Consider the following 27,490-nt stretch of genomic DNA (forward strand, 5'->3'; position numbering starts at 1 on the left):
ATGTTCGTACGGTGTCCACAGTGGCGTTTCGTCCAGTGGTGCAGAACGAACGGGACAACAACCCCGGGTGGGATGCGAGGAACAGAGAGCTCGAGCTCTGCAGCGCACCCACGTGGGCGGGATCAGCTCTTGCGACGCGCCGCCGGCTGCGCGGGGAGGGGCGCCGACACTGCGCCCCGGCCATGCCCCGGCCTTCCCCTGGCGCTGCGGCTGGGGTCCCGAGACCCCAACCCTCCGAGGGACCTCAGGACGGCTGGACCCGGCGGGCTGGAGCCCTCGGTCCGTTGCCAGAGGAGGGTCCCTGGTCCTCCTCTCCCCCCAGCGCCTGAGCTGGCGTGGCTAGCCCGTAACGCTGGACCCTTGTCCCCTTTGGGCCAAGCGGGTAGCGGCCAGCGGCCTCGGGGTGCGGGGGCGAGCGGGCAAGGGAACGCCCGGTGGCCCGGCCATTTGCCCGAGAGTCCCTAGGCCGGCTGCCGGGCCCCGCTGCGCTCCTCCAGGCTAGCCCCGCTCCTCCTCGGTGGGCCGACCCAGGCACGGGACCTGGCGCCTTGCCGGTGGTAAGGCGTACTGGGTATACTGGTATCTTCCTGCGGGCCCCGCGCTCCAGCCAGCTCCCCTGAAGCTCGTGCCCACTACCTGGACACTGCCCGCAGCCCGGGCGCCCAGATTCGGGTTTGCGCCAGCCTTGGGCCAGGACCCTGGACATTGCAGAAAGCTGCTGAGTCCTGTCAAGTCGCCGGCCAGTGCAAGGGGCTCCCTTTAGAAAAGAAGGGAGAGGGGCCCTAGAACAAGCCATTCTGGGGCCACTGGCATGACTGTTCCATCAGGCTGTCCTCCCCTCAGCCTGGAGCTAGAGGATCACCCATGGCTGCGGCCTGGCTGCAGGAGAGGCTGCGTGGCTTTCCCCAACCCTCTCCCAGGAGAGGGATAGCAGCCGCGCCCCCCCCTCCCCGCAACAGGAGCCAGGAGGAGGGAGCAGGAGGGTATCCAGGGACACCGGAGCCCACAGGCTCCCTCCTGCATGGGGGGCCCCCGCCCAACGCCCCACACTGAAATGTTTGCTCCTGTGGTGCACTGACTCTGCAAGGCCAGCTTGTGCCAAGGGCACTGCCTTTGTTTGACGGGGCATGCCTCTCTTGGGGGCCACCCTCCTCCTGCCCTCAGCACCCAGGCCAGGGACCCGACCACCAGGGGCAGCCCCTCTGCCTGAGCCCCACAGAGCCTGCTCTCAGCCTGCTGCCCTGCCCGTTCCTCCCTGGGACACCCCAGGGAAAAGCTCCTGTGCCTTCCATTCCCACTCCCTCTGCCTCCTGACCCATCCTGGCCTCCCCGTGTGGCCCCCCTCTTGGCACTGTGTGTCAACTGTTGTTCCAGTGGCCCAGTGCCCCCTGCTCTGTGGCCTCGCCCAGCCAAACAGTAAAACCCATGTTTCACACACACAGTGGGTGCAGCCCCTGCCTGTGTCCCTGCAGGATCCACCGTCCAACTCCTGGGGCAGCCCCCTCACCTAGAGCTGCTGGGGGCAGGTGCTGAGGGGCTTCCTGGGGAGGCAGGCAGGCCTGTGCGGGCAGCACCCTCTGCAAAGCCCTCCCTGCATTCGGGGCCCGCACCATCTGCTCTCACCCCTTCGAGTCTCTGGCCCCACTGCCCCCATGATCACCTGCTTGGAGTGTCCACTCAGCCCCTGAGGGTCACCTGCCATGGTTTTCAGGGCGTGTGGCTCCATGGTGCACCCACAGGACCAGCCCTATGCCTTCCTGAGTCCTGGGCCTGGTGATGAAGACCCCGTCCTGGATCCCTGGATCCCATGACGTCAGCAGCACCTCCACACCATGTTAAGGTGCCTCCAATGGGAAGCCTGTTTGGCCAAGTGCAGCTGATAGTCCAGTCCCCACACATCTTACAGAGGGGATCACTCCTCAGGGGGCATCTTGTCTTTGCTGAGCCCGCGAGCCATGGAGGGCTCGCCCGAAGCCTGTGCCCCAGGGTGCACTGGTCAGTCAGCCAGAGGCCATGATGTGTCCAGCATGAGTAACAGCTACACGCTTCTGCCTTGCTGTGGGGCAGCAGCCCCAAGGGTGTCCTGGAGGGCAGAGGGGTGCCTCCCACAGCCTGTGACAGGTCATGGGTGGGCGTGCCGTGGGGAGGAGGCGCCCGGACATGGGAGACCGGGGCCCAAGCACAGCCCCCTGCAGGACGGACCATGCGGGACGCAGGCACTATCAGAATAGCATTTATTGATATGCTCGGTGCTACCTTGTTAGTGCTGTCCCCTTGTCGCCATGGCTGAGGTAATAGGGACAGGCCCGCCGCGCCAGCCCTGGGCTCCCGGGGAGAACGGTGTGGGCCCTGGACCGGGGGCTGCAACCCGGGGGGGGATGTGGTTATTGCGTTAGACTCCTCTCCTCGCTCACACGCCGGTGCCCACGCCCGGTCTCACACGTGCTCGCTCCCCTGGGCCTGCTCACACATACCCGCTTACACACTGGTGCCCACTCTTGTGCTTGCACACTCACATGTCCGCTTGCACACAGGCGCCCTCCCGCTAACCACACTTGCTCTCGTACTCGCGCGCGCGCGCACACACACACACACCCCCTGGGTTTCCTGATAGTAAAGATGCTCGCTAGTTACAGTAACCATAGTGACGTGCAGGCAGTCGGGGTACAAGGAGAAAGTGCATGTTGACCTCTGACTCGGGGCTCCAGGTCCCTGCCAGGGTGAGCCCTAAGCACGGCCCCTTGGGGGTGCCCAGGCCCGTGGTGCCACTGTCCCCACCTTCCTTCTACACCTGGGACCCCAGCTCTCCCCCCCCAGACTGTCCCCTCATGGCTGGCGTCTGGGGCCCAAGACAAAACTGACTAAAAAAATAAACTTTTCATCTTACAGCCGAGCGCCTGATGCAGGGGAAGGGGCGGCTCCATGGGGTCACAGCCAGCCCCTGGCCCAGCCAGCACCCCGACAGTGCCATGGGGGGGTGGAAGGGACAGGTGCGGAGCCCGGAGGCATGCGGATGGGAGGCCAGGGTGGGCAGCACTGGGTGAAGAAGAGGCCGTGTCCACGTGGGGCCGGGTGGGCGGCACGTCCCAGCCATGCAGAGAGGCCCCTGCAGGGGCCCAGGCAGCCCCGTCCCCTCAGAACTCCACTGAACTCACTACTGTCCTCGGCTCGTCAAAGGTGGCGATGAGGATCTGCTGGGGCGGGGGGATGGTGATGAGGTTTCCCACCTCCGGGGATGCTCGGGGGGCCCCATCCTCCTCCTCCCGAGCCTCATACAGCGTGCTGATGTGCAGCAGCGGGTGGGTGGCATTGCGGCTCAGGATGGTGAGGGGGTCAGCCTTGCCCAGGCCAGCTGGTGACAGCGGGGTCGTGGCTGGGACTGTGGGAGGTGAGCAGACGTGATAGGGGCCCCCAGCGGGAAGTGCGGTCCGGGCAGGCTCTGCTGGGTACAGGATTTCCTTCTCAGGGAGCGAAGCGTCTGCCAAAGCCAAGGACACAGGTGCGTGACACCCCCGAAGGCCATCGGTCCACCCCAGCTGCCCCTCCCAGTCCCCACTGAGGTCCAGCTTGGGCTGGTGACTCTGAAGCATCCTGGGAGGGATCGATCATCCCTTTCTCGGCCTCATCAGCCAGGTAGGAGCCAGGCCAGATCCTCCGCACCAGACTTCCAGCACATATTCAAGGGCCCAGGCAACCTTCCTGCCACGTCCCCTCCAGCCCTTGAGACCAGGCCTCGACTTGTCCACCTCACCTGACTCTAGGCCCTGCCCGCACTCAGCCCAGCACCTAGCCTCCTGCAACCAGTTGCTCCCCGTGCCCGCCCCCCCCAGCAGGCTGACTCCTTAACCTCTTTCCCAGGGCTCCCAGGGGCCCGGTCTGGGGAGGGCGGTGGGCGGTGTCCCCTGTCCAGTAACCCTGCTGCAGGGCCTGCCCCTCCTCCGGCCAGGCCTGCTGCCTACCTTTGGTGGGTGGGGCTGGCAGGCCCAGCCCCCGCTCCTCTGCCTGGGACAGGAAGCCCCCTTCCTGGCTGTGGGAGGCGGGCAGGGCTGCGGGAACAGCCTCGGGCTTGGCCTTCTTGGGACCCAGGATGTAAGGGTGCACGTCGAGGGAGAAGTGGCGTGCGTGCTTCTTGTCGGTGGCCGGGCCTGCATCACCCCCGCCCTTGTCGTGGGGCGCCCCGCGAGTGCCCGCGTCCAGCAGCGGCGCGATGAGGGTGTCGGTGGCGGTCTTGCGGCGCACGGGCTTGGGCTTGTCAGCCTTGCTGTTCTCCACGCGCATGATGGCCAGCTGCTCCTTGAAGGGCTGGGGCAGCGGGTTGCTGGTGGGGATCCACTTCATCTTCTTGCGGGGCCGCTTGACCACGGGCGGCTCGGCGGCGCCGTCGGGCTCCGCGGGGTCGGCGCTGGGGTCCAGCGTCTGGACGCCGGCGCTGCGCACGGTGGGCGTGGCGTCGTGGTTGGACTGCGCCAGCGCCGCCAGCAGCTGCCGCACGACGTTGTCGTACATGAGGTCGCTCTCGTTGGTGATGAAGTCCAGCCGGTTGAGCGACTTGATGTGGTCACGGTTCTCGTTGCAGAACATGGCCAGGATGTTGATGTCACAGAACTGGGAGCCGCGCCACTGCCGGCGCGTCTTGATGCCTACCTTGTGCAGCTTGTCGAAGATGAAGTTGCTCTTGCGGAAGATGAAGAGGTGGATGAGGTTGACGAGGATGATGAGGTTCATGGAGCAGAGCAGCACGATGTCCACGCCCGCCACGATGCGCTGCAGCTGCACGGATGGCAGCTTGCAGCTCACGCGCACCGCCCAGCCCCCGCCACCCGCGGGCCCGTCTGGGGATGCGCCCAGCGCGCAGGTGAACTCGTTCTGCTTCTGGGTGGCATAGTAGGTGCACAGGTAGGAGATGGGCGCTACGCTGAGCAGCAGGATGAGCAGGTGCCGCGCCAGGTACAGCTTGGCGAGGAAGTTGCTGCGTCCCCGGCGCTCCAAGTACTTCTCGAACAGGTTCTGCTCGGGGCTCTTCTCCTTCTCCGCGTTCTCGATGATCTCGCGCCGCTCTCGTTCCGTGATGCCGGGCCCCTTGGACTGGATCTGCTTCTCGATCTTGGGGGCGCGGCCCTCAGCTGCCCGGTGGTAGCAGTTGTCAATCTCCTGCAGCAAGAAGTTGAGCTCGGAGGTGAGGCGGGTGGAGGCCAGGAACTCCCAGCCCAGCGCGGGCACGTACATGACGGCCGCGAAGGCCAGCAGCGAGTAGGGCAGCAGCTTGTGCTCAAACAGCGACGGCCACAGGCTGGCGTCCACGCCGGGCAGCGCGTCCCGCAGCTCCGTCCAGCAGTAGCCGCGGGCGTACAGCGCCTGGTCGCGGGTGAAGTTGTGCGGGGTGTAGCAGTAAATGGGCTCCTCTGGGGGCAGAGAGGAGATGCGGGCTGGGGCGCCAGACCCCGCCCCCACTGCGACCCCGCCCCGAGTCTGGCGCCTTCCCCTCCCCCATGTCTCAGCTGTGGGGGAGGTCACACCCCCGGCACCCCCTACCCTCAGCAGCGGGCTGCCCCACGGGCGAGGGATACAGCTGCGCCCCGCTGCACCTGCAGGGCCGATCTGCTGTAAGGTGTCTGCATGTACAAAGGGGAAATTGAGTCCCAGGAAGAGTAGGACAGGCCATACTCCTCAGCCAGGGTCCCTCTTCCAGTGGCACAGCTGGACCAGCCCCCGCCTCCTTGCACTGCCCCAGGTGCCCTTGACTGTCCCCTGAGAGGGGACACCGTGGCCCACGGGTCCTCAGAGCCCCTGGTGTTCCTGGAAACCCTGCTGCTGCGCGTCCAGGGCCAAGGGCAGCGGCCTGCAGAGTCCTGTCAGAGGAGAGCCAGATGCTGGAGGTGCAGCTTCAGGGAGGAACCAGCCTGCACCTGGGTCTGGGCCACACCTGCACCCCACCTTCTGAAAGCTCCCGGCCCACAGGCCCCTCCCCGTCAGGGCCCCAGCCTGCACATACCCCAGCGCCCTTCCCCAGGGGAAGCTGACTTGCTCCACACTGCCCTGGGGCGCCCTGCCGGCTCCTGCCCCTCCCAGTGCCCGGCTCCATGGAAGCTGCTCTTTGGGCCGGCAGGACCCTACCCATCTGCCCCCAGGCCTGGCTCATGGCCCCCACCTCTGCCTCTCTGCCCCCTCACCCCAGGGGAGGTCCAGACCCTTCAGCCCTTACAGGCCCTGCATGGGGTGCTGCAGCTGCTCCCCAGAAGCTGCGGCTGGGTTGTTTACGGACTACGCAAGTGGACCAGGTTTGGGCTCTTGCTGGGGCGATGGGCCTGGGTTATCGGGGGGCCTGTGTGGTCACGGGGGTCCTTGTGAGAAGGAGGCCAGAGGGTCGGTGCTAGAGTCAGGGAGGTATAAGGGAGGAGACGGAGGCTGGGCAAGGACCCGAAGTCCAGGAGCGTGGGGGCCTCTGGGAGCTGGGAAAGGCCAGCCAGGCCCTCCCAGGAGCCTCCGGAAGGAAGGGGCCCTGCTGACCCCCAGGTCTTCGCGCCTCTCCCCCCCCCCCGCCCCGACACCTTGCCAACCTCTGAGCTACATGCAGGATCGAAGGCGGTTTGTGTCACTTTCCGCCTCTAAGCTGTGTCTGTGGTGGTGGCTGGCCACCACCCAACCAAGACCCCTGCTCCGAGCCTCCCCCAGGGACCTGGAGAGATAGGCTCCCAGGGTACAGGACCACACAGGAGGGTGAGGGAGACCCTCAGAACTGGCGTGGGGGGCACACAGCTCCCTACTCACAGGCCTGCCCCGGAGCTCTGGGTCCTCAGAGGGTAAAACACTTGCCCCTTGTCCTTTCAGAAGAGGGAAGCGGAGGGCTCAGCTGGGACATGGCCTTGGGGACACTGGCCCACTGACGGTTGGAGAGGTGTCTGGGCTGTGCTGGGACCTGCCTATCAGGCCGTTTCAGGAGGTGTAGGTTGCCCGTTCCGGGCTGCATAATGTCTAAGGACCCAGTAACCCTTCAGCTCGGCCCTTCCCCTCAGGGGTCACACACCCACCTGACCCCTCTGCCCACTGATGAGTGGTCCCTGTGGTAGGCAGGGGTCACAGAAGCTCTGGCCAAGAGCAGTGGGGGTCTTCTGCCATCTGCCCCCTTCCAAGCCTGGGGATGCAAGGCCCTGGTGTTTGGGGCGGTCCCTGCCTAAGAGGCCAGCAGCACCTGACTGGCCCCTCAGTGTCCCCCCAAGGTGCCAGTGCGTGCCCCCCACAAGTCCCTGATGAGTGAGCCACAGTGCAGAGACGTCCATCTCCCTGCTCGGGGGCACCCACCTGGTGGGTTCAGTGGGGCAAACACTGGAGCCCTGGCTCAGGCTGTGGGTCCTTCGGGCGCAGGAGGCAGCTGGCCCCAGGCTGTGGGCTCAGACACTCACAGACAGATGCTGGTTAGGGTCAGGGGGGTGGGGTCCCAGGATGAGTTCCTGTCTGGCGGGGAATAGGGCCAACGGGGCACCCCCTGGAGGGCCAGTGCTTCTGACCTCACTACCCTCCTGTTCTGGCGCCGCAGGTCAGTAGGGCGGCCCCTGGGAGTTCACTGTGTGGACATGCAGTTCCCACCTGCAAATTCCCCTTTCCCTGCACCCGTTGTCCGTGGGTCTGGGGAAGGGACCGTGGGCGCTTCTGAGTTCTGTGTGAGGCACCTGAGACCCACACGTGCCAGGCAGGTAAGCCCTGATAGATCCACTGTCCTTCCCTGGACCCCAGTCCAGGTGAGCGAGAGAGGCAGCTACTCTCTCCCAAACCATGGGGGCGGCAAGGCAAGAATGGCACAGTGCCTCAGAGAGGTCTTAAGGAATCACAGCCAACCCCTGTTTGTTCTGTGACCTGGGTCCCCCAGGCCAGGTGTGGTCCAGGGGGCAGGTGCGAGCACTCATCTGCCACTGCTCTGGAAGCCCCAGGTCCCCTCTGGCACACCAGCAGCAGGCCCAGGTGGGTGCTGAGGGGCAGGCCTGCCAGGACTGAGATGCCCTCAGGCCTGGCTGGACGTGGAGCAGGGCCAAGGCCCCACCTGGCTGACTTCAACTCACGGCCTTGTCCTAGCAGGTCAGCTGAGGGCAACCGAGTCCTGAGCCTGCCCTCCTTCCTGTGTGCATCCGGGGTGGGGAGAATCATATTCCCCAAAAGATGTTCAAGTCCCACCCCCTGGTATCTGTGAACATGACCTCGTTTGGAGATAGGATTTCTGCAGATGTAATCAAGACAAGGGCACCCAGAGTGGACCCCGATCTGGCGACTGGTGAGCTCATGAGTCAGGGAAGTTTGGATGCAGACCGGCAAGGAGCAGGTGCCCAGAAGAAGACAGAAACCAGGAGACGTAGCCTCAGTGAAGCTGAGCACAGCTGGGCTGGTGGGGACTGGAGAGGCAGGAGGGACCCTGCCCTGGAGGCCCTGGGAGCCCGGTCCTGGCTGAGAGAGTCAAGTTCTGCCTGGCTGAGCACCAAGTTTGCACTAATTTGTTCAGGAACCCCAGAAGCACACACAGACGTGCCCACCCTGTGTGATAGGCGAGGGGGTGGCACCCACCCCTGACTGGGCTGGGCCATCACCTGTGCCCACATCCCAGCCCCAGGAGTGTGTGGGCACTGGTGCTCACCCCCCAGCCTGGCGTGGGATTAAGCAGCCTGGACAATGTCCACCCTCAGGTAGGGTATCCCCAGCCCACAGGGACCCCTGAAAGGGGAGACCTTTGGGAGGGAATGGATGCAGGGTGCAAGAACGTTACCAATGTCCCCCCGGGGGGCAGAGTCACATGGCCCTCCTCTGGGTGCCCCAAACTGGCTCAGGTAGCCCCCAAACATGATGGATGGACTGGGGAGGGGCCCCTTCAGACACCCGGGCCCTGAGACCCCTAGCCAGCTCCACTGGCGGGGGGCATTTCCGGTCTTCAGCCACTCGCCTGGAGCAGGGCGCGGCCTCACCCTGTGGCTAATCAGAGCCAGCTTCTGGGGACCTCAGTGCAGTCAGGCCCCCCGCGCGCCCAGCAGCTGGCTCTGCTGTCCTCATCCATCACCTGTAACATTGTTTTCTGGTCCTCACCCGGCCCCTCCTCCTTCCCTCAGACCCTGCCCACTCCCCCTCCTGGTCTTCCCTTCCCAGACCCCGGTGCCATCTATGCTTGGACGGCCAGGGCCAGGGCGGGGTGCACCCCGAGCTCCGGGTGAGCAAATGGAAGGTAAAAACAATACATGGAGTAGAGGCGCGGGGGGGTGGGGGTGGGGGGGCAGCCCGAGCGGCCGGCGACATAAACAAGGACGGATGGTGGTGAGGATCTGCTGGGAGAGCCCTGGGCGCGCCATCACTGCCCGGCCCCCGCGGACACCTGCGGACGCGCCCCTCGCGCCCGCGAGCCCCTCCCGGCGGCCTCACCTGCGAAGTTCTTGGTGAAGACCAGGGTGACCAGTAGGATGGGGACGAGGACGGTGCCGATGGTGACCACGCGGTCGAACGGCAGCTCGAGCTTGAGCTGCAGCAGCAGCGCGGCTAGCGCGCCCGCCTTGTCGTCCTGCGCGCCGGGCAAGATGAGCTCGCGCAGCTTCTCGCCCGCCAGCAGCGCCGTCGCCATGTCCGCGGGCTGCTCCAGGAGGTGGTGCATGGGGGGCGGGCGAGGGGCGGGGCGCGGGGGAGCCGGGGGGCGCCGGGGGGCGCGGGGGCGCCGGGCAGGGGGAGGGGCGCCGGGGGAATGACCGCGGCNTGCTGTGTGGGGAGGGGCGCAGGCGGCGCGGGACGGACGGCGGATTGGGGGGCGCGCCGCCGTCGCCGCTGCCCCCGCGGGCAGGGGTCAGGCCGCCGGGCCCCGCCGCCCCCGCTGGGCTGCAGCCCGGCTGGCCTGGCGTGTCCTCCGGCGGGGGCGGCGGTGTCCCGGGCTGGGGCCGCGGCCCCACTCCCGCCGCGGGGAGGGGGCTGTTTACCGGCGGCAACTCGCGGCCTGGCTCCGCCCCCCTCCCGCTACGCAGAATGCGGCGCCGGCGATGACTTTGCAGAAAAGATTTAAATTCAGTAAGATGAATGAACGAGGACCGGTTTCTCCTCTCCCTCCGGACCGGGGACAGCCGGCGAGGCTGAGTCGGGGCTACCCTCCCCGGCGGGGGCGCCAGCGGGGGCCGGGGGAGGGGAGGGCTGGGGCCGGACCCGCCGCATCTTCGGCCCGTATCGCCCAGCCCAGGGAGGACCGGGCTCCTGGTCCTGTGTCCTACGGTGTCGCCTCTTCGCTAGCCCAAGCCAGGCCGCCACTGTGGGTGCTGAGCCCCCCCAAACTCGGGGGTGCTGCGGACACGGAGCGGGAACTGGGCACCCTTTCGCCGGCTCGGGGCGTCTTTCCTCTCCGCCCCCAGCGGTGCCCATCGCGCACGCCAGCGTCCCCACATCACCTGCCCGCGGGGCCGCCCGCTCTCCCGTCCTGACCTCCGGCCGCCACCCCCGCGGTCACTCCCGCCGCGCGGCGGAGCCTGCCCCTGGGGTGGGCGTTGGGGGCCCGGTGCTTCTGGCCGCGGCTCCCTGCCGCCTTCCCGCCGTTCACCCTCCCGTTCCCACACCCCCTGCCAGCCATTCCCGCTGCCGCCGGCGGAACAACTGCGACCACACTCGGGTCTCAGCAGAGCGCGGCTGCCAGCGAGGCTCGCGGAGGTTCCGCGTCTTTTTCTGTGTTCGCTCCTGCGGGTCCCCTCGCCGCGGTGATGGGAACTGCGCGTGCCCGCTCTGTAAAAAAATCGTGCGGTTGGGGGTTGAACTGCGCTCAGTAATTCACCCAACGGACTCGTCTGAGCGCCGGCCTTTGCAGCCCGGGTCGCTCACGGCGGGAGCGAGTCTGCCAGCGGGCGGCTGAGGCCGGGGTCGGGAGGGAGGGCGGTCTGTGCTGGTAGGTCCTTAAGGGTCCACATGCGTCTCCGATTCCTGCGTGTTTCCCACACGCTCGCCCCCGCGGCCACCAGTTTTCTCGCCCGCAGTTACAAGGCAGTGAGGCCGCCTCCGGCACAGCGCAGACCCCTCAGGCACCCGACGCCCCCGCAACCTGGCACAGACAGCGGGAAGGCTGCGGGAACCCCCAGTGGGGCGGCTTTGGGTCTTTCTGTCGCTCTCCAGAAGGGCCGGGCCGCACTCCCTCCATGCAGAGGGGGTTCTGTCCCCACGACAGTCTCCGCCGCCCGCGCACCCTCTCTGCCTCCCAGAGGGCTGGGTGCCCGCTCCGGCCGTCGGCCCCTCTCCAGACGCTTGTCTCTCTCCGGTTCTTGGACCTTCCTTTGTCCGTCAGCTGTCCCCACTCCTCCGAGTACCCTGTCGGGGCATCCATCGGGTCTGAGTAGAAATCTTTCATTTCCATGTAGTCGAAACCCTTTTTTTCTTTTCTTCTCTTTTTTAAAAAGATTTTATTTATTTATTTACTTTTAGACATTGGGGTAGGGAGGAAGAAGGGGAGGGAAACATCAATGTGTGTTTGCCTCTGGTGCGCCCCCTACTGGGGACCTGGCTTGCAACCCAGGAATGTGCCCTGACTGGGAATTGAACCAGCGACCCCGTGGTTCACAGGCCCGCACTCAGTCCACTGAGCCACACCAGCCAGAGCAAAGCCCTTCTTTGTGGTACTCGCAGTTTGGAATCTCCTTTGTGAGGCGAGGCAATGGGCGCCCCAGTGTCCCTCCGGTCACCATCTGCAGGCCCCTGTGGGGGCAGGGAGTGTCCAGAAAGCCGGCACTAAGGACAGACACGGTGTTTCCTAGGCCAGCAGGGGTCCTCACCTCCTCTGTCAGGGGGTCCCTTTGTGGCTCCATGACCCTGGCTTTGCCCAACTCTAAACACGTGCCTAGTTCCTCCTTGTTCTTCCTCCATGACGTGGGCATTTGTCACCTTTACTTTTCTGCAGATGCTCTGTAAGGGCTTGGTCACATGCAGCTGGGACGAGGCGATCGCCCCACACACCTGTTAAGCCAGGAAGTGTGGTCTGTGCTGCAGGAGCCCACCCTGACTGCAGCACCCCTGCTCACTTGCCCCTCTCTCTGCCCTGTGACGGAATCGGACCGACCCCCAGTGCAGGTCTCGCTGACTGGGGAGTTAGGCCGTTTCCCACACACCTGTTTTCTGTGATGCATTTTGGGCTGTTGACCTCGGTGTGACCTTGGACCTGGCCCCAGCAAGTGTGGGGCTGCCCTGGGGACACACCGAGTGCTCAGCACACTCACCCAAGTGCACACGTGGCAGGAAACGCCAGCAGGTGGAAGCAGCCAAACCAGACGTGCTGGGGGTGCGGGCAGAGCTGAGGCCCAGATCCTGAAGCCTGCAGCCTGGCTCCACCGTGTGGCAGCCCCTTTGAATGCTGTCCTCACTCAGACGGGCGTGGGGGGCACGGTGGGGGCCTGAGCGGAGGCCCTTGATGACACCCTGCATGGGGGCTCTGATCCTGTGGAGACCCCAGAGCCCAGCTCTGCCTATGTCCCCTCCCCTAGAGGACACATGGGGAGGGACTGAGATCAGGGTGACACCAGCCATTTGAACGCTGTGGCAGCCCTGACTGCAAGGACATTTCCTGGATCAGGTCTTGGGGGACGGACGCCGCTGGGGGAGCAGGCTGTCTCCCGCTTTGACACGCGGGTTTCAAAAGAACGGGGACGGCCGTGGCCGCACCTGGTTCCTCGTCTCTCGGGTGAACGCGCGCCATCAGCCCCGGTACCGAGGACGAAGGTGGGCAGCTCAGGGGCCGCTTCCCAGGCCCAGTGCCCCGCCCCGCTCAGCTCTCCGTGGGGGTGGCCTCCAGCTGGGTCGGCCAGGTTCCTCCGGGGTTTTCGGGACGACTGCGCCAGTAGCGCGCAGTTGTCTTCTTCATTCCTAACGACCGTTACACTGTAATGGGCCATATCAGCGTGCATTTAAAACTTACCAAAATTGGTGGGGTTTTGTGCAGACTTTTAAGTACTGAAGATGGGAAATACACATTTTCAGTGTATTATGCTTTATTATTTTGAGAACAATAAAAATGCAACTGAAATGCAAGATGTGTGCAGTGCGGGGAGAAGGTGCTGGGCCTGAGCGAACGTGTCCGAAGTGGGCTGCGAAGCTGCTGGGTGCTGCTGACGTCTGGGCCACGGAATTCCTTGCCGTGGGGCTGTCTCATGCACTAGACGCTGGCTAGCAGCACTCCTGTCCTCTCCCCACTGAGGCCAAGAGCAGGAGGGAGCCAACATTCTCAAAATATCCAAATCAATAGTCATTGGTGAAAATGAAAAATGTCTTCTATTTCACACAGCAGACTTCTTGGCCAGCCCACTGCCTGGCTGAGGACCAGATGCAGTAGCAACACCCCAGACAACGTCCTGGGGCCCAGAATGACCACGAGGCCTCCTCTGGTGCACACTTGTTTGGAGCCGCAGCCCAGGGTGTGGGCAGGTGGTGGCACGGGCCAGTCCCTGGATGGACCCCAGCTCTGGGGGACAGAAGGGAGCGGCCTCTCCAGGGAGGGGCTGCTTTTCTAGGAAACGGGTTAGAGACGCCAGGTTAGGAGACACACTAGGTGTCTCTGGAGAAGCTTCTGGAAACCTGCCAGGGCCAGGGGCCGGCCCAGGACCCTCACACGGGCCCTTTCCGAGGTGCCTCTGGCTGGAGGCCCAGGCGTGAGGCCACCCCTGTGGATGGCACCCTGGCCTGGACCTCCTACCACACCACCAGAGCTGGCACCCCTGCCTCTCTCCTGCCCCACGAGCCAGTCTGGGGTAAATGGCCAGGTGCCCCACTGGAGCTCTCTGATGCCCCAACCCCATGGCCTCGCACAGTGTTGTCATGGCACTGACAGGTCCTCCCTGTGCCCTCAAGGGCCCAGACTACGTGAAAGGAGCCTATCCCAGGAGGGAAGCCACGTGGGGCCTGTACTACCCAGAGATGGTGGGCAGAGACCCCGCCAGGCCCCAGGGACACTGCAGCTGCGATGGGTTGAGGGTCCCCAGCCTCACTGTCCCTGGTCTGTGTCCCCTTGTGTGCCTGTGCCTCTAGTCTGGTGTCCCCCAGCCCAGCCTCAGCCTGTCTCCCGCACAGACTACCCAGTGGCCACTCCCTGCCTCCCTGAGGGGCAGGGCCAGATGTGCACTTAAGACACACTGCCTGGTGGGGTACGGCCCCCCTAGCCAGCTGCTGTTCACAGGGGACACACCCAATGCGCACACATTTTCATCCTTCACTAGGAACAGCCCCTGAGGGTCTGCACAAGGGGCCAGCTCTTGGCCAGAAGGGACTGGCAGGGGCTGTCCCACAGGCCAACCCCATCACTGCCCCAAAGGCCTGACCCAGCTGCGGGACCAAGGCCCAGGCAGGAAGGGAGGCGAGAGGCTGCTTCATTTGTCTATTTATTTATCCATCATCGTCATCATCAAGACAAGTTTTCGTTGCTTTTAGAGAGAGAGGGAGAGAGAAACGTTGATGTGGGAGGGAAACATGGACGGCTTGTCTCCATGTGTGCCCCGACCGGGGATCGAACCCGCCACTGTCGGGTCTGCAGGAGGGTGCTCCACCCGGGCCATGGCAGCGGGGCGGGAGGCTCACTTTTGCAGGGTTCGTAGCTCCGGCGGCAGGTCGCAGCCCGTGTACACGCCGTTTGCGATGCTGTACTCCAGCAGAGCGCCGAAGCAGGGGTCCTGGGGACGCAGAGGGAGGGGCCTTAGAGCCGGTGAAGCCACGCAGCCCCCCTGCTGCCCAGGCCCCGCCCCTCCCCGGGAGACTGGGTCCCGGCGGCAGCTCACTCTGACTAGCACGTAAGGGTTTCCCAGAACGATCAGCAGAGCTTTGGGTCTGGTGACCGCAACGTTGAATCTCTTGGAGTTGGACAAGAAACCCAGAAAATATCTATCGTCTTCAAATTCATCTTCATTCGATCGTACCTAAAAAACACAAAGGAGAAGAAAAATGGAACATTTCAAGATGTTCTGCCACGGGAAGAAACTTGCGACATGTAAAAGCATTTAGAAACATCAAGCATCGGTGGACCCAGCGGGGGTGGGGGTGGGGAGGTGGAGTCTGAGCAGCAGGGCCGTTGGGCACCGGGTTCTGAGAGACGCAGGGTTTTGGGGGCCTGGCTGCTCCTCCGCTGGCGGCGGAGGGCCCTGACCCACCCGCGGGTGGCGGAGACGCAGACCCCGCCCCCCTGGGCACCGCCCCCCCAGCACCTCCGCCCTGGTCCCCGCCCCCTCCCTGCAGGCCCCGAGCCGGTGCCACTTTCCACCGCGTGGGCTGCGGATCCGCCAACACGCAGCGACTCCAGACACCGCTGCCCCGCGAGGGACGGGCCCACCTACCGTGGAGATGATGATGACCAAGTGCTCCTGTCCTTGGAACTCCTCTACCGACCCCACCTTTACGTCCGTCAGCTCCACGTTCCTCAGAAGAATCTTGATCTTTTCCACCTTTGAAGCAGACAGAAAGGTGGAAGACGAAGCCTTACGGCCTCGACTCACCATGGCCCATGACCCCTGCGAGGGCGACCCAGCGAGTGGGGCTGCCCCTCAACTCGGGATCCTGCTTCCTAGTTGACCCTGCGAACCGAAGCCTGACTTCGGGCGGAGGGCGGAGTGCGCCGGGCGGGGGGCTCAGCTCTAGTCAGGACAGCACCTGCCTCCCCTGGGGACTCCCGCCCTGGGGCCTGCGCCTTCGCCAGCCAGCGGCCCAGAGACCCACAAGGACTGAGTGGTATCAGGAGCACAGGTGACCAAAGCCCAAACCGAAGCAGGGAGGGCGCGCTGATAACCTGTTGCCAGGGAGAAAACACCTTTCTTTGATAAAAGGTGGAATTCTTAAAATTCACAGGACAGCACCAAGGTAACACCTGGGGACAGGTCTGAAGACTACACCCAGGGGGCAGCAGCCGAGCGCCTGGGCCAGCTGTGGGGGCTGGGGGGCAGCACAGCAGCGCCGAGCCCACAGTGTACACAGCGTGCACGTGGTGCGGTGTGTGGGGCAGGGCCAGACGCCACGCAACCCCCCCACCCCCTGCGCGTGCGCGTGCGCTGGAGCACACCTTCAGAGCAAAGCAGGAAAACAGGCCCCAGCGGTAGGGCGGGGTCTCTCAGATGAGAAAACAAACGCAGGGCCACGGAGCATGCCAATGGCACGCAGCCCGTGCACGGGACTGTGGGGACACGAACAGCACAAAGGGAACTGGGCGGAGCCGGGATGTCGCTGTGATGCGACACACAGCCACCGGGCCAGGGCAGAAGGATGCTGACTCAGCACGCATTGCCACAGGCACCGAGACCAATGGGAAGGAGGCTCTCGAGTTGGACTGGAATTCTGACAAAACGTGAACTAGTGGCCAGCAAACACCTGGGAAGGGTTCCTAAATTCCTGACAACCCAGGGGAAGCCCTACCCTCAGCTCCTGGCAGTGCCGCATGTGGGCTCGGGCAGGTGTCTGCAGACAGGGGACAGGGCGGCCCTGCTGTGGTGAAGACTCAAGGGACAGATGAGCAGACTGAGCCTGGGCTCCCAGCCCCAGGACACCTGGTGTGGCAGGCCCCTGGGAGTCCTGGGGGATGGGCCCAGGGACAGGCTGGGGAAGGAGAGGAGGGACCTGGCGCCACGGGACCCTGTCTCTGTTCCCTGGTCTCTGCCCGGCCTCTGTGGACAAGGAAGCACCTGCTTGCGGTAGGGTGTGATCACGCCGATGTCATGTGCAGACACCTGGCTGGAGAGGCTCCTGGTGAGGAGGCAGCTGTAGCGCAGGACCTGGACGGCCTCGGCCGGGTTGAACCAGGACGGGCTCCTCCCCTCACGAGCCTCGCTGCCCTGTGACAGTCAGGAGACAGGAGAGGCAGGTTGTCACAGGTCTCGTTAATCAGAAAACGCTCACTCAGGGCCATGAACAAGGCACAGAGACTGGGAACCCAGCAGGGGTGACACGGGCATGGCCACGGAACTGTCACAGCTGCACCAGTGGCGGGGGGAGGGGTGTGTGTCGTGTGGAGACACAGGAAAAGGCATGCGTCCTCAGAACAGAGACCGGGGAGCCATGAAGGGGGAGCAGAGGGCTCAGCCCAGGAGGCAGAGGCCAGGGGGGTCAGTGCGGCAGGTGGGGGCCCTCGGGCTGGCCCCACCACTCACTCGGGCTACGAGCTGTGTGAGCATGTGGCCTCTCTGCCTCAGAACTGCAGGCACGCGGCCACCCAGGGACCACTGCGCCAGGGAAGCGCAAACCCAGCCCTGGGAGCTCCGCTCACGCCCTCCAGGATGGCTCCAGCCCTGCACCAGCAAGGACGTGGAGGAGTTACACCCCCAGCACGGCTGACGGGAGGGTGAGACGGTGCCCGCACTGTGAAGAACCATGTGCGGCGCCTGCAGAACATCAGAGCAAGAACACCACGCAGCCTGGCATTTCCGCCCGGTGTTTGCCCAAACGACCCGTCGCGGGGCCTGCACAGACCCGGGCACCCGGCTCTCAGTGGGGCCATTGCCACAGCAACTGTGAGGCAGGAGGAGCCGGTCCACTCAGCAGGGCGTCGCTCAGCCTTGAAGAGGAAGGCGACCTGGACACACGAGACTGTGTGTGGACAGTGATGCAGGGCGCAGGGCACGAGCATCGTGTGGCCATGCCGACTCGAGGCCCCTGGGGGAGTCAGAACCGTGGAGACAGGCGGATGGCGGTGCCAGGGGCTGGGGGGGGTGTGTGTGTGAGGATTTGACAGGTCAGTTCATGTGGGCAGATGGGGGTCTGAAACTGATGGCAGACAAAGTGACTGCACTTAGCACCACTGAGCTGTGCCCACCTCACTGCAGGGAGTGTCGCTGCAGCCCGCCGACCCCCGACCCCCGGCACGTGGGCTCGCACCCACCCCCTGCAGCTGCACAACCCCACACACGGGGCAGGAGGGAACAGCTAACAGAGGGGAAGATGAAGCTGGAGGCAGAACCTGGAGGTGGGACTGGCTGATCTCATTACCAACAGACTCTTAAATGGGAAGAAATAGAAAAACTAGCTGCTTTGCCCTGGCTGGGGTGGCTCAGTGGACTGAGTGCAGGCCTGTGAACCAAAGGGTCACGGGTTTGATTCCCAGTCAGGGCACAGGCCTGGGTTGTAGGCTAGGTCCCCAGTAGGGGGGGTGTGAGAGGCAACCACACACTGATATTTCTCTCCCTCTCCTTCTCCCTCCCTTGCCCTCTCTCTAAAAATAAATTGATAAAATGTTAAGAAAAAAACTAACTGCTTATAAGAAATGTATCCAAAGTAAAATGATACAGAATAAAGAAAGAGGACAAAGAGATGCCAGATAGTAAGAAAGAGGAACATTAATCTCTCACCAGGTGGGACCTATTATTTCAATTAATTTTATCCTCACCTAAGGTCACGCTGACTGACTCTGGAGAGAGGGACAGGGAGGGGAGTGAGGGAGAAAAACGACCATCGGCCGCACCCCAACCAGGGCTGAGCCCACAGCCCAGGCACGTGCCCTGCCCGGGACCGGAACCTGCGACCTTTGGTTGTGCAGGAGGACGCTCCTACCCACTGAGCCCCACGGCCAGGGCGTGTCGATGTGAAGTTTACATTAACTCGGGACACCGTGCAGGACGCTGAGCAGCGAGGAAGGTGAGCAGCCGCCAATGGCACATGCCACACGTCACAGCAGGGGACACGGGGGCGGGGCAAGGCTGTCAGACCCTCCAGGAGCCCTGGTGAGGAAATGCTGACTAGGACACCTCACCCAGGTCCCCATGGCGGGAGCGACACGCAGACAGAGCCCTGATCAGGGCGCGGAAGAACTGAACAACTGACCCCACGGACATCTTTCAAAGATGCTCGTGGGCCTCACGTCCCTCGACAGTGTCAATTTTCTGGTTTGTCCTTAGAATGTTTGCCAAGACAGACCTATTTGGCTATGAAGTTTTACTTTTTTAAAGGTTTATTTTATTTTTGCTCGAGAGACAGGGAAAGGGAGAGAAACATCAATGAGAAAACACTGGTCGGCAGCCTCCTGCACACACCCCAACCAGGAATAGAGCCTGCAGCCTGGGCGTGTCCCCGACAGGGAGCCTGACCAGGGACCTTTGGGTTTATGGGATGACTGAGCCATGGTAACCTAGGCTGGCCTCAGATTTCTGAAAGCACCCATGGGTGCTCTCACAGGGAGCATGAGCTGCAGTGCCCCTTAGCGCGGGGGCGCTAAGGCCACTGGCCCAAGCAGAGCACCCCCCACCCCCACTGGCCTGCAGCCAGCGTCCCGGCCGTGACCGGGCCACAGCTCACCCTGACACCGTGGAAGATGAGGGGGAAGCCTTTCCTAGGCAGCTTCTCCCAGCCCAGCAAGGAGGCCGCCACCTTGGGGTCCGCACAGACCTCCAGCTCCTTGTGGTAGAACAGCCGGGAGGGCAAGGCCAGCAGGGCCGCATGTGACCGGTAGTTCTTCACGAGCTTCGTCACCTGCAGAGACAGGGTGGCAGGGACCAGGCCACCGTCAACCTGCACACCTGGGCCCCTGCGGCAGCACAAAGGACAAGACCTCCCAACCCAGGTCTCCCCTCCTGGTCTCTTCTGCCACCTGAGTAGAAAGTGACCTCAGCACCTCAGGTCACTTTTTGAACAGGCCACGTTTTAATGGAAAGAACGAACTATCAGGAAAACAGGAAGCCCGGCCTGGCCGTGTGGCCTGCAGGTACCTGGGGGCCCATGCTGCCCCTGTCCGGCCTGGCCCAAAGTTCGGGGACACACGGGGCAGGCACGCCTCTCCAAAGTCAGGAGGTGCCAGTGCACAGCCGGCCTGCGCCCCACCTCCCACACCCTCCCTCCTCTCGGGGGATGACCTGCTCCTCACGTCACCATCTGCTCCGTGGCCAAGCTCAGCCGTATTGCACAGACTGGGATCAAGGACAGGCCCCACAGCTCCGAGAAGCGCAGGCTCCCCGTTGGTCCTGGGCTGGCTGGGAACTCAGGGTACACTGGGCACCCTGCTTGACGTGCCTCTGCTGTCCCCTCAGGGACCCGCACCCCGTGGGGTCTGAGCTCACCAGCAAGGGGTTGTAGGCGCCGCAGGCACTGAAGGCGTCTTCATCTCTCAGGTACACTGGCCGGGACATCAGTCTCTCCAGCAGGGACACGTTCAGCCCGTAGGCCATGGCCAGTCTGGACTTGATGACCGGCCCCAGCTGCATGGGGTCTCCGGCGAGGATGATCTGTGACACAGGATGGGCACCTGCTGTGCAGCCGCGCACCGCAGCGTGGGTGGGGCGTGGGTGGCCGGGAGGCAGGAGCGAGGCCCCTGTGCCTGGACTCAGCCCCCTGGCTAGGCTGCGTCCCAGCTGGAGCGGGCCCGATGCCCCTGCCACCGTGGAGGACGGGCACAACAGTGCCTCACCTGGCCGTCGACGTCCGACACCAGCCCCAGAGGAATGAGGCACTCTGGCTCGCTGGCCTGTCCGGCTTCGTCCACAAACACGTGTGTGAAGTGTCCGACTCTAGAGCCAAAGACCTAAGTGGTCACCTCTGTCAGAGTCCCTGGGGGCCTGGCTGGGCCAGCCCAGGAGGCTCCACCAGACTCTGTGCCCGACGTGGAGGGAAAGAGGTGAAGGGACCACATGGTGCGGCGTGGCTGGGGCTGCCCGGGTGCAGGCCAGGGACTGCCCACCCACCCGCCGCAGACACAGGCCTGCCTGGGCTGCAGTCCCGGCCTCACTGCTCAGCAGCCAGGTGACTTAGGCATCCTGTCGCCTCTCCTGGCCTTGGTTTCCACCGTGGCAGGTGGAATGAGGCAGAGCTGGTCATGGCGGGGCTCTGGGTGACACTCCCTCATTGACGATGCTGCCTCCATCTGCTGCCGAATCTGACTCATGCTCTCTACACCCACCAGGGCACCCAAGGAGACTGGCAGCCAGGACATGACACCCAGAGCCACAGCCGCCAGGACAGCCTTGGGCCCATGAGTCATGGGCCCCAGCATGGGGCCCCTGCTCCTGAGAGCCTGAGAGGGCAGCGCTGCCCTTCAGTCCGCTCAGACTCGGGGTCTGGATTTGGGCATCTCAGGCTGTCACTGCACACACGACCCCCCACAGGCCCCCCTGCCCCACGCAGGACAAGGGCAGCCCACTTTCGTTTTTCACTCTGTGTCCCAGCTGCTGCTGAAAGGCCAACCTTACGTGTCTTCCTTTGAACACACGCACTTAGACTTTGGAACAGGGGTGTCCCACCTGCGGCCCAGCACAAAGTCATACATTCACTTAAAACACAATGAGATTTGGGGACTACGGGTCACTGCATTTCACGTGTGGCACCAAACAACGCTTCTTCCAGCGGGGGCAGAGACGCGGAGAGGCCGGACACCCTGCCTCGACTCAGAGTCCTTTCTATGGGACAGCACTGTCCCCGTTGGCAGCCCCTCAGCTTCCCACTCGGCACTGCTGCCGCCGTCTCCTGGGCACCCTCTGCCCCCACCCTCCCAGCAGCCTCGGGCCCGGCCCCTCTGGGGTCTCGCACAAGGCTTGCCGCCCCGCCCTGCTGCCCGCCCGCCGGGTGCTCACCGAACCCCGATCTGGTGGAAGAGCCCGGCGCTGCTGCAGGTGGTGGTTATGACCCGGAAGCGGGAGGCCTTCCAGACGTCCTCCCCGTCCTTGCAGTACGCCTTGATGGCCTCCATGACTGTCTGGGGGGGTGGTTGCTTTCAGATTACTAAATGCCTTTCAACTGCACACAGTCACAAAGCTGGAAGGAATTCTAAGATGACTGTTCTACGTCACAGTCATGACTACACAATGATCTGAAATTGTTTTCTTAAATAAAAGCATCTTTCCACCCCAACTGGTGTGGCTCTGTGGATGGAACACCAGCCTGTGAATCAAAGGGTCACGGGTTCGATTCCCAGTCAGGGCATGGGCCTGGGTTTCAGGCCAGGTCCCCAGTGCGGGACACGAGAGAGGCAACCACACACTGATGTTTGTCTCCCTCTTTCTCCCTTCCCTTCCCCTCTCTCTTGAAGTGAATAAATAAATTCTTCAAAGAACATTTGTCTTTTCATATCAATGGAGCCCAATTGACGGGCCCTGGAGCTGTGAACGTAACAGGTGAGCTTGCCGCCCCCCCACCACTCCTAGTAGCGCCACTCGCTCCTAGGCCCGGTCTCTCAGGCTGAGCGGGACTCCCTCCTGTAAGCAAGGCAGCCAGACCAGCACGCTGGTGCCAGTCAGGGAGACTTTTGCGGCAAGCTGGCCGGGCGCGGGCACAGGCACAGGGACAGCTGGGCAGCGGCTCACCTCCTCCAGCCGGCAGGTGGCGTTTACGCGGACCATGGTGCCCGGCTGCAGCCGCTGGCTCTCGTGCAGCCGCAGACACGCGAGGTCGGCCGCGCTGTTGGAGGGTGCACACACCAGAATCCGACTGTCCGGCAAGGCGTGGTACACCTTGGTCAGGGCCCAGAGACACAGTGCGACAGTCAGCCGAGGCGCAGGCTCGGGGCAGGGACGCCCACGCACCTTGGGGGCCGTGTGAGAGCTCCACACCCCAGGGCCCGCCGGCCCACCCTGCCGCCCGCCCGCAGGATGGGTGCTGGGAGCTCCACAAACACGTGCTAAGCTGAGGTCCGAGCGACACAGAAACAGGAGGCGCACACCGTGTCCATGCACTCAGCAGAGACGTAAGTGGGCACAGCAGACGCCTACAGGCAGCAGCGCAGCCACTGTGCAGGGGACCCTCTCCTGCAGGACTCTGTGGTGGGCCAACTGGCTTGCCACTCTCAGAGCAAGCGATCCCCCACCCCGGGGGACAGGCTTTCACACCCACACAGCCCAGCAACAACACATGGCCGACCAGCTACACCGGAGGGAAGCGGGTTTCCGAGCTCTTTCTGATGCTACAGTGTGCACAACACAGGCCCCGACACACACACACACACACACACTGCGCCAGCCATGTGACCTCCTGCCGTCACCTGCAGCACAGCCTCGATGATGGTCACCGTCTTCCCAGTGCCCGGAGGCCCGAAGAGAATGTACGGGAGGGGGCGGCAGTCGCCACTCAGAATCCTCCTCACGGCCAGCTTCTGGTTCTCGTTGAGAAGCGGGTTGAAAAACTCCTCCCGTCTGGCCTCCTCAGCCTGAGTCCCGTTTCCTGGGCCACAAGCGGAGGAGCAGGGTCAGCACGGACACCGCCAGCAACGATGGCGGGGGTGGGGGGTGGGGGGGGTGGAGCTCCTGCACTGACGTGGGGTGTCTCGCCACGCCCGAGCCGCGCAGGAGCAAACACAGGGTGTCCACCACCCTCCCTCCTTCACCGCAGCATCCCCGAGATGCCACTGACTCAGCTGACGGCAGCAACGGAGCGGCCACAACCCCGAGTCTCCAGTCCTGACTGCACGTCTGTCCTCACCCCCGTCAGTCACAGCCCCTCGTCCTGACTGTGCCACTCTGGCCGGGCAATACGCACCCAGGTGACTCATCCCTGCAGCAAAGGCCGCTGGCCCCGGTGTGTCCTGGGCACCTGCTTGCCCTGACTTGGTGGCAGGCTTAAGTTGGTCCTTCACAGCTTTCCTGTTCTGGAAATGACCGTCCAAAAAAGGCGTGAGAAAAAGCTGTGTGTTCACATGGGCCCAGTTCACAGAGAAAACACGAACACCCGCCTACGCGGCTCTGGCCTTGGCTACTGGGCGCAGGCCTCCTTACAACATGAGGAAAATACAGAGCATCTGATGAGAAGTTAACCAAAAAGTCTATTTTTTAAAAAATATTTTTTACTGATTATGCTGTTAGTTTTCCCACTCTTCCTCTTCCCCACCCTGCCCCCAAACCTCCAGCACCCCCTTCCTTAGTTCGTGACCACGGGTGTTACATATAAGTTCTTTGAGTCCTCTGTTTCCTAAACCATTTTTTATCTCTTCCTATCTTATGAATACGAATTAAGCTTTTTCTTCCCTGTACCTTTCCCCCCTATTCCTCCTTTCCCCCTCCCCACTGAAATCCCTCTGTGTATCTCCATTTCTCTGATTCTGTTCCTGTTCTGGTTGTTTGCTTAGTTGTTCTTTTTTAAATATTTTATTTATTTATCTTTAGAGGGGAAGGGAAGGGGAGAGGAAGAGAAATATCAATGTGTGGTTGCTTCCCGTGAGTCCCCTGCTGGGAACTGGCCTGTAACCCAGGCATGTGCCCTGACTGGGAATCGAACCGTGATCCCTTAGTTCGAAGGCCCACACTCAATACATTGAGCCACACCAGCCAGGGCTGTTTGCTTTTTTTTTTCTTTTAGGTTCATTTGCTAATAGTTGTGAGCTTATTGCCATTTTATTGTTCATATTTTTTATCTTTTTCTTAGATAAGTCCCTTTAACATTTCATATAATAAGGGCCTGGTGATGATGAACTCTTTGAATTTGATTTTATCTGGGAAGCACTTTATCTGCCCTTCCATTCTAAATGAAAGCTTTGCTGGATAAAGCAATCTTGGCTGTAGGTCTTTGGATTTCATGAGTTGGAATACTTCTTTCCAGCTTCTTCTTGGATGTGAGGTTTCTTTTGAGAAATCAGCTGATAGCCTTCTGGGCACTCCTTTGTAGGTAACTGTCCCCTTTTCTCTTGCTGCTTCTAGGATTCTCTCCTTCATTTTAATCTTGGCTAATGTAATTATGATGTGCCTTGGTGTGTTCCTTCTTGGGTCCAACTTCTTTGGGACTCTCTGAGCTTCCTGGACTTACTGGAAGTCTATTGCCTTTGCCAGACTGGGGAAGTTTTCTTTCATCATTTGCTCAAATAAGTTTTCAATTTCTTGCTGCTGTTCTCCCTCCCAACATGATTCGGGTGTTGGAACATTTCACGTTGTCCCAGAGAGTCCGCAGTCTCTCTTCATTTTTTTGATTCTTGTTTCTTCGCTCTGATCCAGTCGGATGTTTATTTCTTCCTTTTGTTCCAAATTGTTGCTTTGAATCCTGGTTTCTTTCCTGTCACTGTCGGTTCCCTGAATATGTTGCTTTATTTCGTGCTGGGTGTCTTGCATTCGTTCTTTCATTTTTCGACCAAGCTCAATCAGCTCTGTGAGCATTTTCATTACCAGGGCTTTAAATTCCCCATCGGTTAGGTTGGCAATCCCCCTATTGCTTAGTTCTGAGGTTCTTCTGTCTTCTTTCACTTGGGCCATATTTCTCTGTCTCGGCACAGCTGGTTAGGTGTAAGGGGCGGGGCCTTTGGTACTCGCCAGGGCGGGGCACCCCCCTTGCTGTGCTGCCTCTGGGGGAGGGGCCAGAGAGGCAGCAGTGCAGCTCGCCTGCTCATCCCTGGTGCACTTTCCAACAGGGTCTCAGGTCAGACTGGCAGCGTCTCCCACCCCAGCTGCAACCCAGCTGTAGCCCAGTCAGCTGAGTCTTAGTTTCCCCTTCAGTCAGTCCTTCCCGAGCAACTGAGCTCGGCGGTCAGCCCCGCCCCTCTGCCGCCTCACCACGGCTTTTCCAAGTCCGCCTGCCCCGTGGGGTCCGCCAGTCTGCTTGTTCTGGTTGTTTTTTTCAATTCCTTGGTCGTCAGAGTCCCATGCAGTTTGGTTTTCTGCTAATTTTGGTTTATTGCCTTTAGATTGGCTGTTGTTTTCCTTTTGGTTGTGGGAGGAAGTAAAGGGTTTCGACCTGGTACACCTCCATCTTGGCTGGAACTCCTCCCGAAAAGCCTGTTTGTTTTTGAATTACCTTTTACAGATAAATGTAAACGTGACAAGGACGCCGAAACAAGGGCTTTCTCTCCGACTCAGTGTGAACACACCTCCTGCTGAGCCCATCCCCCACCCCCACGAGGGAGAACCGCAGAGGGGAGGGCACCTTCAGGCCCTGCAAGGGCCCAGGGCCCAGGGCCCAGCAGGAGCCCCCTTGGCAGTGGCACAGGAACCGCAGGTGACACGCAACTCCCGCAGCTCGGCCTTCTCAGGCCAGGCCAGGCAGCCTGCTGCTTCCGCGTCCCTGTGTGCAGGATGCAGAGGACCCCCAGGCTGGGCCAGAAGCCAGCACTGCTGAGTCCTCAGCTGAAAACAAAGAGGGGAGCACTCTGTGGACCCCAGAAGGGCTTGCTGCCCCGTGACCTCACCCACCTCTCCTTGGGAGGCACTGCCCCCTCTGAGGGCTGTGATTGGGCTGGCATGGGCGCCCTCATTTGCCCCCTCTCTTGGGAGGCACTGCCCCTCGGTCCCAGGGGCTCGATGTCTGAGGCTCTGTGTCCTGGGCTGTGTCTGCAAGGCAGGCCCTGTGCCCGTGAGCCAACCAACCTCAGGCGTGTGTCCGCCCTGAGTCCCCCCGTGGCACGGCCAGTCCATGGACAGGCCCACGGGGACAGGCCCACGGGGATGCGTCCCCCCGAGCAGCTGCCGCCTGGGCCAGGGCGACACCCTGCATCCGTCCGGCCAGCGACGCTGAGTGCGGCAGGTGCTGCGGGCGGAGGCCTCTGGGAGGCGGGCGCTCCAAGCCACGGCGCCTGCATTTGTAAACAGGGGCTACAGAATGGTGACAGGGTTTCTGAGTGTCAGATGCAATTCAGACATCTGTGTTGGAGTTCAGACAAGACCACTCCTATTTCACGTGGAGAGCCTCTGACCGTGCCTGGCACAGAGCAGGCGCCATGGGACCGCTCATCAACACCGGGCTGTACAACTGAAAACCAAAACACCCCCCGACACCCACAACACTCAAATGCTGACCCTGTGCCGGGTGTGCACCCGCCACACCTTTCCTCAGCACACACAGTTGTACAGACGGCCTCTCGGAAGGCACAGGAAACCGTGAGCTCGGACTCGCTCTGACAGGTGTTGTAGTTTCGGTCTCACTGTGACTCCGGGTGTCAGGGACCCGCAGCCCCTTCATGCCCGTCACTCAGAGTCACAGACACGCCCTGTGCAGCTGTACCTGGTGGGCGGGCTGCCCATTGTCTCTGGTGTCCTGTGCCTGGTTCCAACTGCCTGTCACTTGGGGAGACTGCAAAATGATTTCTTCTGGAAACAGCACTTTTAAAACAAGAGAAGGGGACGAAGCAGACGTCACTGACAACATTTACAAAGACGAACGGAAGCAGCCTGAATGCCCGTGGCCCCCACCCCCGCGCAGCCCGCGTCTCGGCAGGCACGGCCCTGCACCGGCTCTGCAGTGACAGCGGCACTTGGGTCACTCGTAAGCACAAGCGGGGTCCACGAGGAGGAAAGGCCGAGTGCAGTGACCACTTTCAGGCATTTAAACGCGCTCTCTGTGTGCAGCCGGACCAGTGAGAAAACACGGAAAGCCCCTGACAGAAGAATGCTGGACCTCACGTGGTCTCCCTTCTGACACAGGACCAGGGCCACGGACTCACGGGACGGGCACACGGAGCTTCTGAGAGCCCTCTCCGCCCACAGCGGCGTACCTTTCACTCCCAAGTGGACGACCTGTTCAAGCGCGAAGTGACACCGTCTGCTTGTGGTCCTGCAGAGGCCGGAGAGCAAGGGAACTCACTCCAAGTTTACACCTGTTGGGCCACCATGGGTCGCGGCAATCTGGGTCCATGGCCCCGGCCAGCGCAGCCGCTGCA

At 62.5% G+C, this 27,490-nt stretch overlaps 2 protein-coding genes across 2 annotated transcripts in view; both read right to left on the reverse strand.

Annotated features, from left to right (window-relative positions):
• Nucleotides 1-2,220: 2,220 nt before the first annotated feature.
• PANX2 (pannexin 2) lies at nucleotides 2,221-9,643 on the reverse strand. The gene is made up of 3 exons (XM_037049071.1): nucleotides 9,394-9,643; nucleotides 3,960-5,402; nucleotides 2,221-3,478 (listed from the first exon to the last, which is right to left on the reverse strand). The coding sequence occupies exons 1-3, from the start codon at nucleotides 9,617-9,619 to the stop codon at nucleotides 3,135-3,137; spliced, it is 2,013 nt and encodes a 670-aa protein (XP_036904966.1). The 5' UTR covers nucleotides 9,620-9,643; the 3' UTR covers nucleotides 2,221-3,134.
• Nucleotides 9,644-14,426: 4,783 nt separating this feature from the next.
• The window catches only part of MOV10L1 (Mov10 like RNA helicase 1), a 37,946-nt gene continuing 24,882 nt past the window's right edge, over nucleotides 14,427-27,490 (reverse strand). Inside the window, exons 14-26 of the mRNA XM_037049085.1 lie at nucleotides 27,326-27,384; nucleotides 26,836-26,933; nucleotides 23,395-23,503; nucleotides 22,901-23,079; nucleotides 22,227-22,373; nucleotides 21,498-21,619; nucleotides 20,339-20,438; nucleotides 19,992-20,156; nucleotides 19,234-19,407; nucleotides 16,632-16,781; nucleotides 15,297-15,404; nucleotides 14,745-14,882; nucleotides 14,427-14,639 (exon numbers count right to left, since the gene is read on the reverse strand). Of these exons, the coding sequence (XP_036904980.1) occupies nucleotides 14,544-14,639; nucleotides 14,745-14,882; nucleotides 15,297-15,404; nucleotides 16,632-16,781; nucleotides 19,234-19,407; nucleotides 19,992-20,156; nucleotides 20,339-20,438; nucleotides 21,498-21,619; nucleotides 22,227-22,373; nucleotides 22,901-23,079; nucleotides 23,395-23,503; nucleotides 26,836-26,933; nucleotides 27,326-27,384 (1,645 nt within the window). The 3' untranslated portion in view covers nucleotides 14,427-14,543. The remainder of the gene's footprint in view (nucleotides 14,640-14,744; nucleotides 14,883-15,296; nucleotides 15,405-16,631; nucleotides 16,782-19,233; nucleotides 19,408-19,991; nucleotides 20,157-20,338; nucleotides 20,439-21,497; nucleotides 21,620-22,226; nucleotides 22,374-22,900; nucleotides 23,080-23,394; nucleotides 23,504-26,835; nucleotides 26,934-27,325; nucleotides 27,385-27,490) is intronic.

This window comes from Sturnira hondurensis, unplaced genomic scaffold (assembly GCF_014824575.4).
Source record: "Sturnira hondurensis isolate 20B ecotype Veracruz unplaced genomic scaffold, ASM1482457v3 Scaffold0000780, whole genome shotgun sequence".
NCBI lineage: Eukaryota > Metazoa > Chordata > Mammalia > Chiroptera > Phyllostomidae > Sturnira > Sturnira hondurensis.

Coding starts and splice junctions, on each gene's coding strand:
- PANX2 (XM_037049071.1), bottom strand. CDS start 9,619: ATGCACCACCTCCTGGAGCAGCCCGCGGACATGGCGACGGCGCTGCTG. Junction 5,403..9,393: donor CTTCACCAAGAACTTCGCAG/GTGAGGCCGCCG, acceptor CTCTGCCCCCAG/AGGAGCCCATTTACTGCTAC. Junction 3,479..3,959: donor GCCAGCCCCACCCACCAAAG/GTAGGCAGCAGG, acceptor TGGCTTTGGCAG/ACGCTTCGCTCCCTGAGAAG.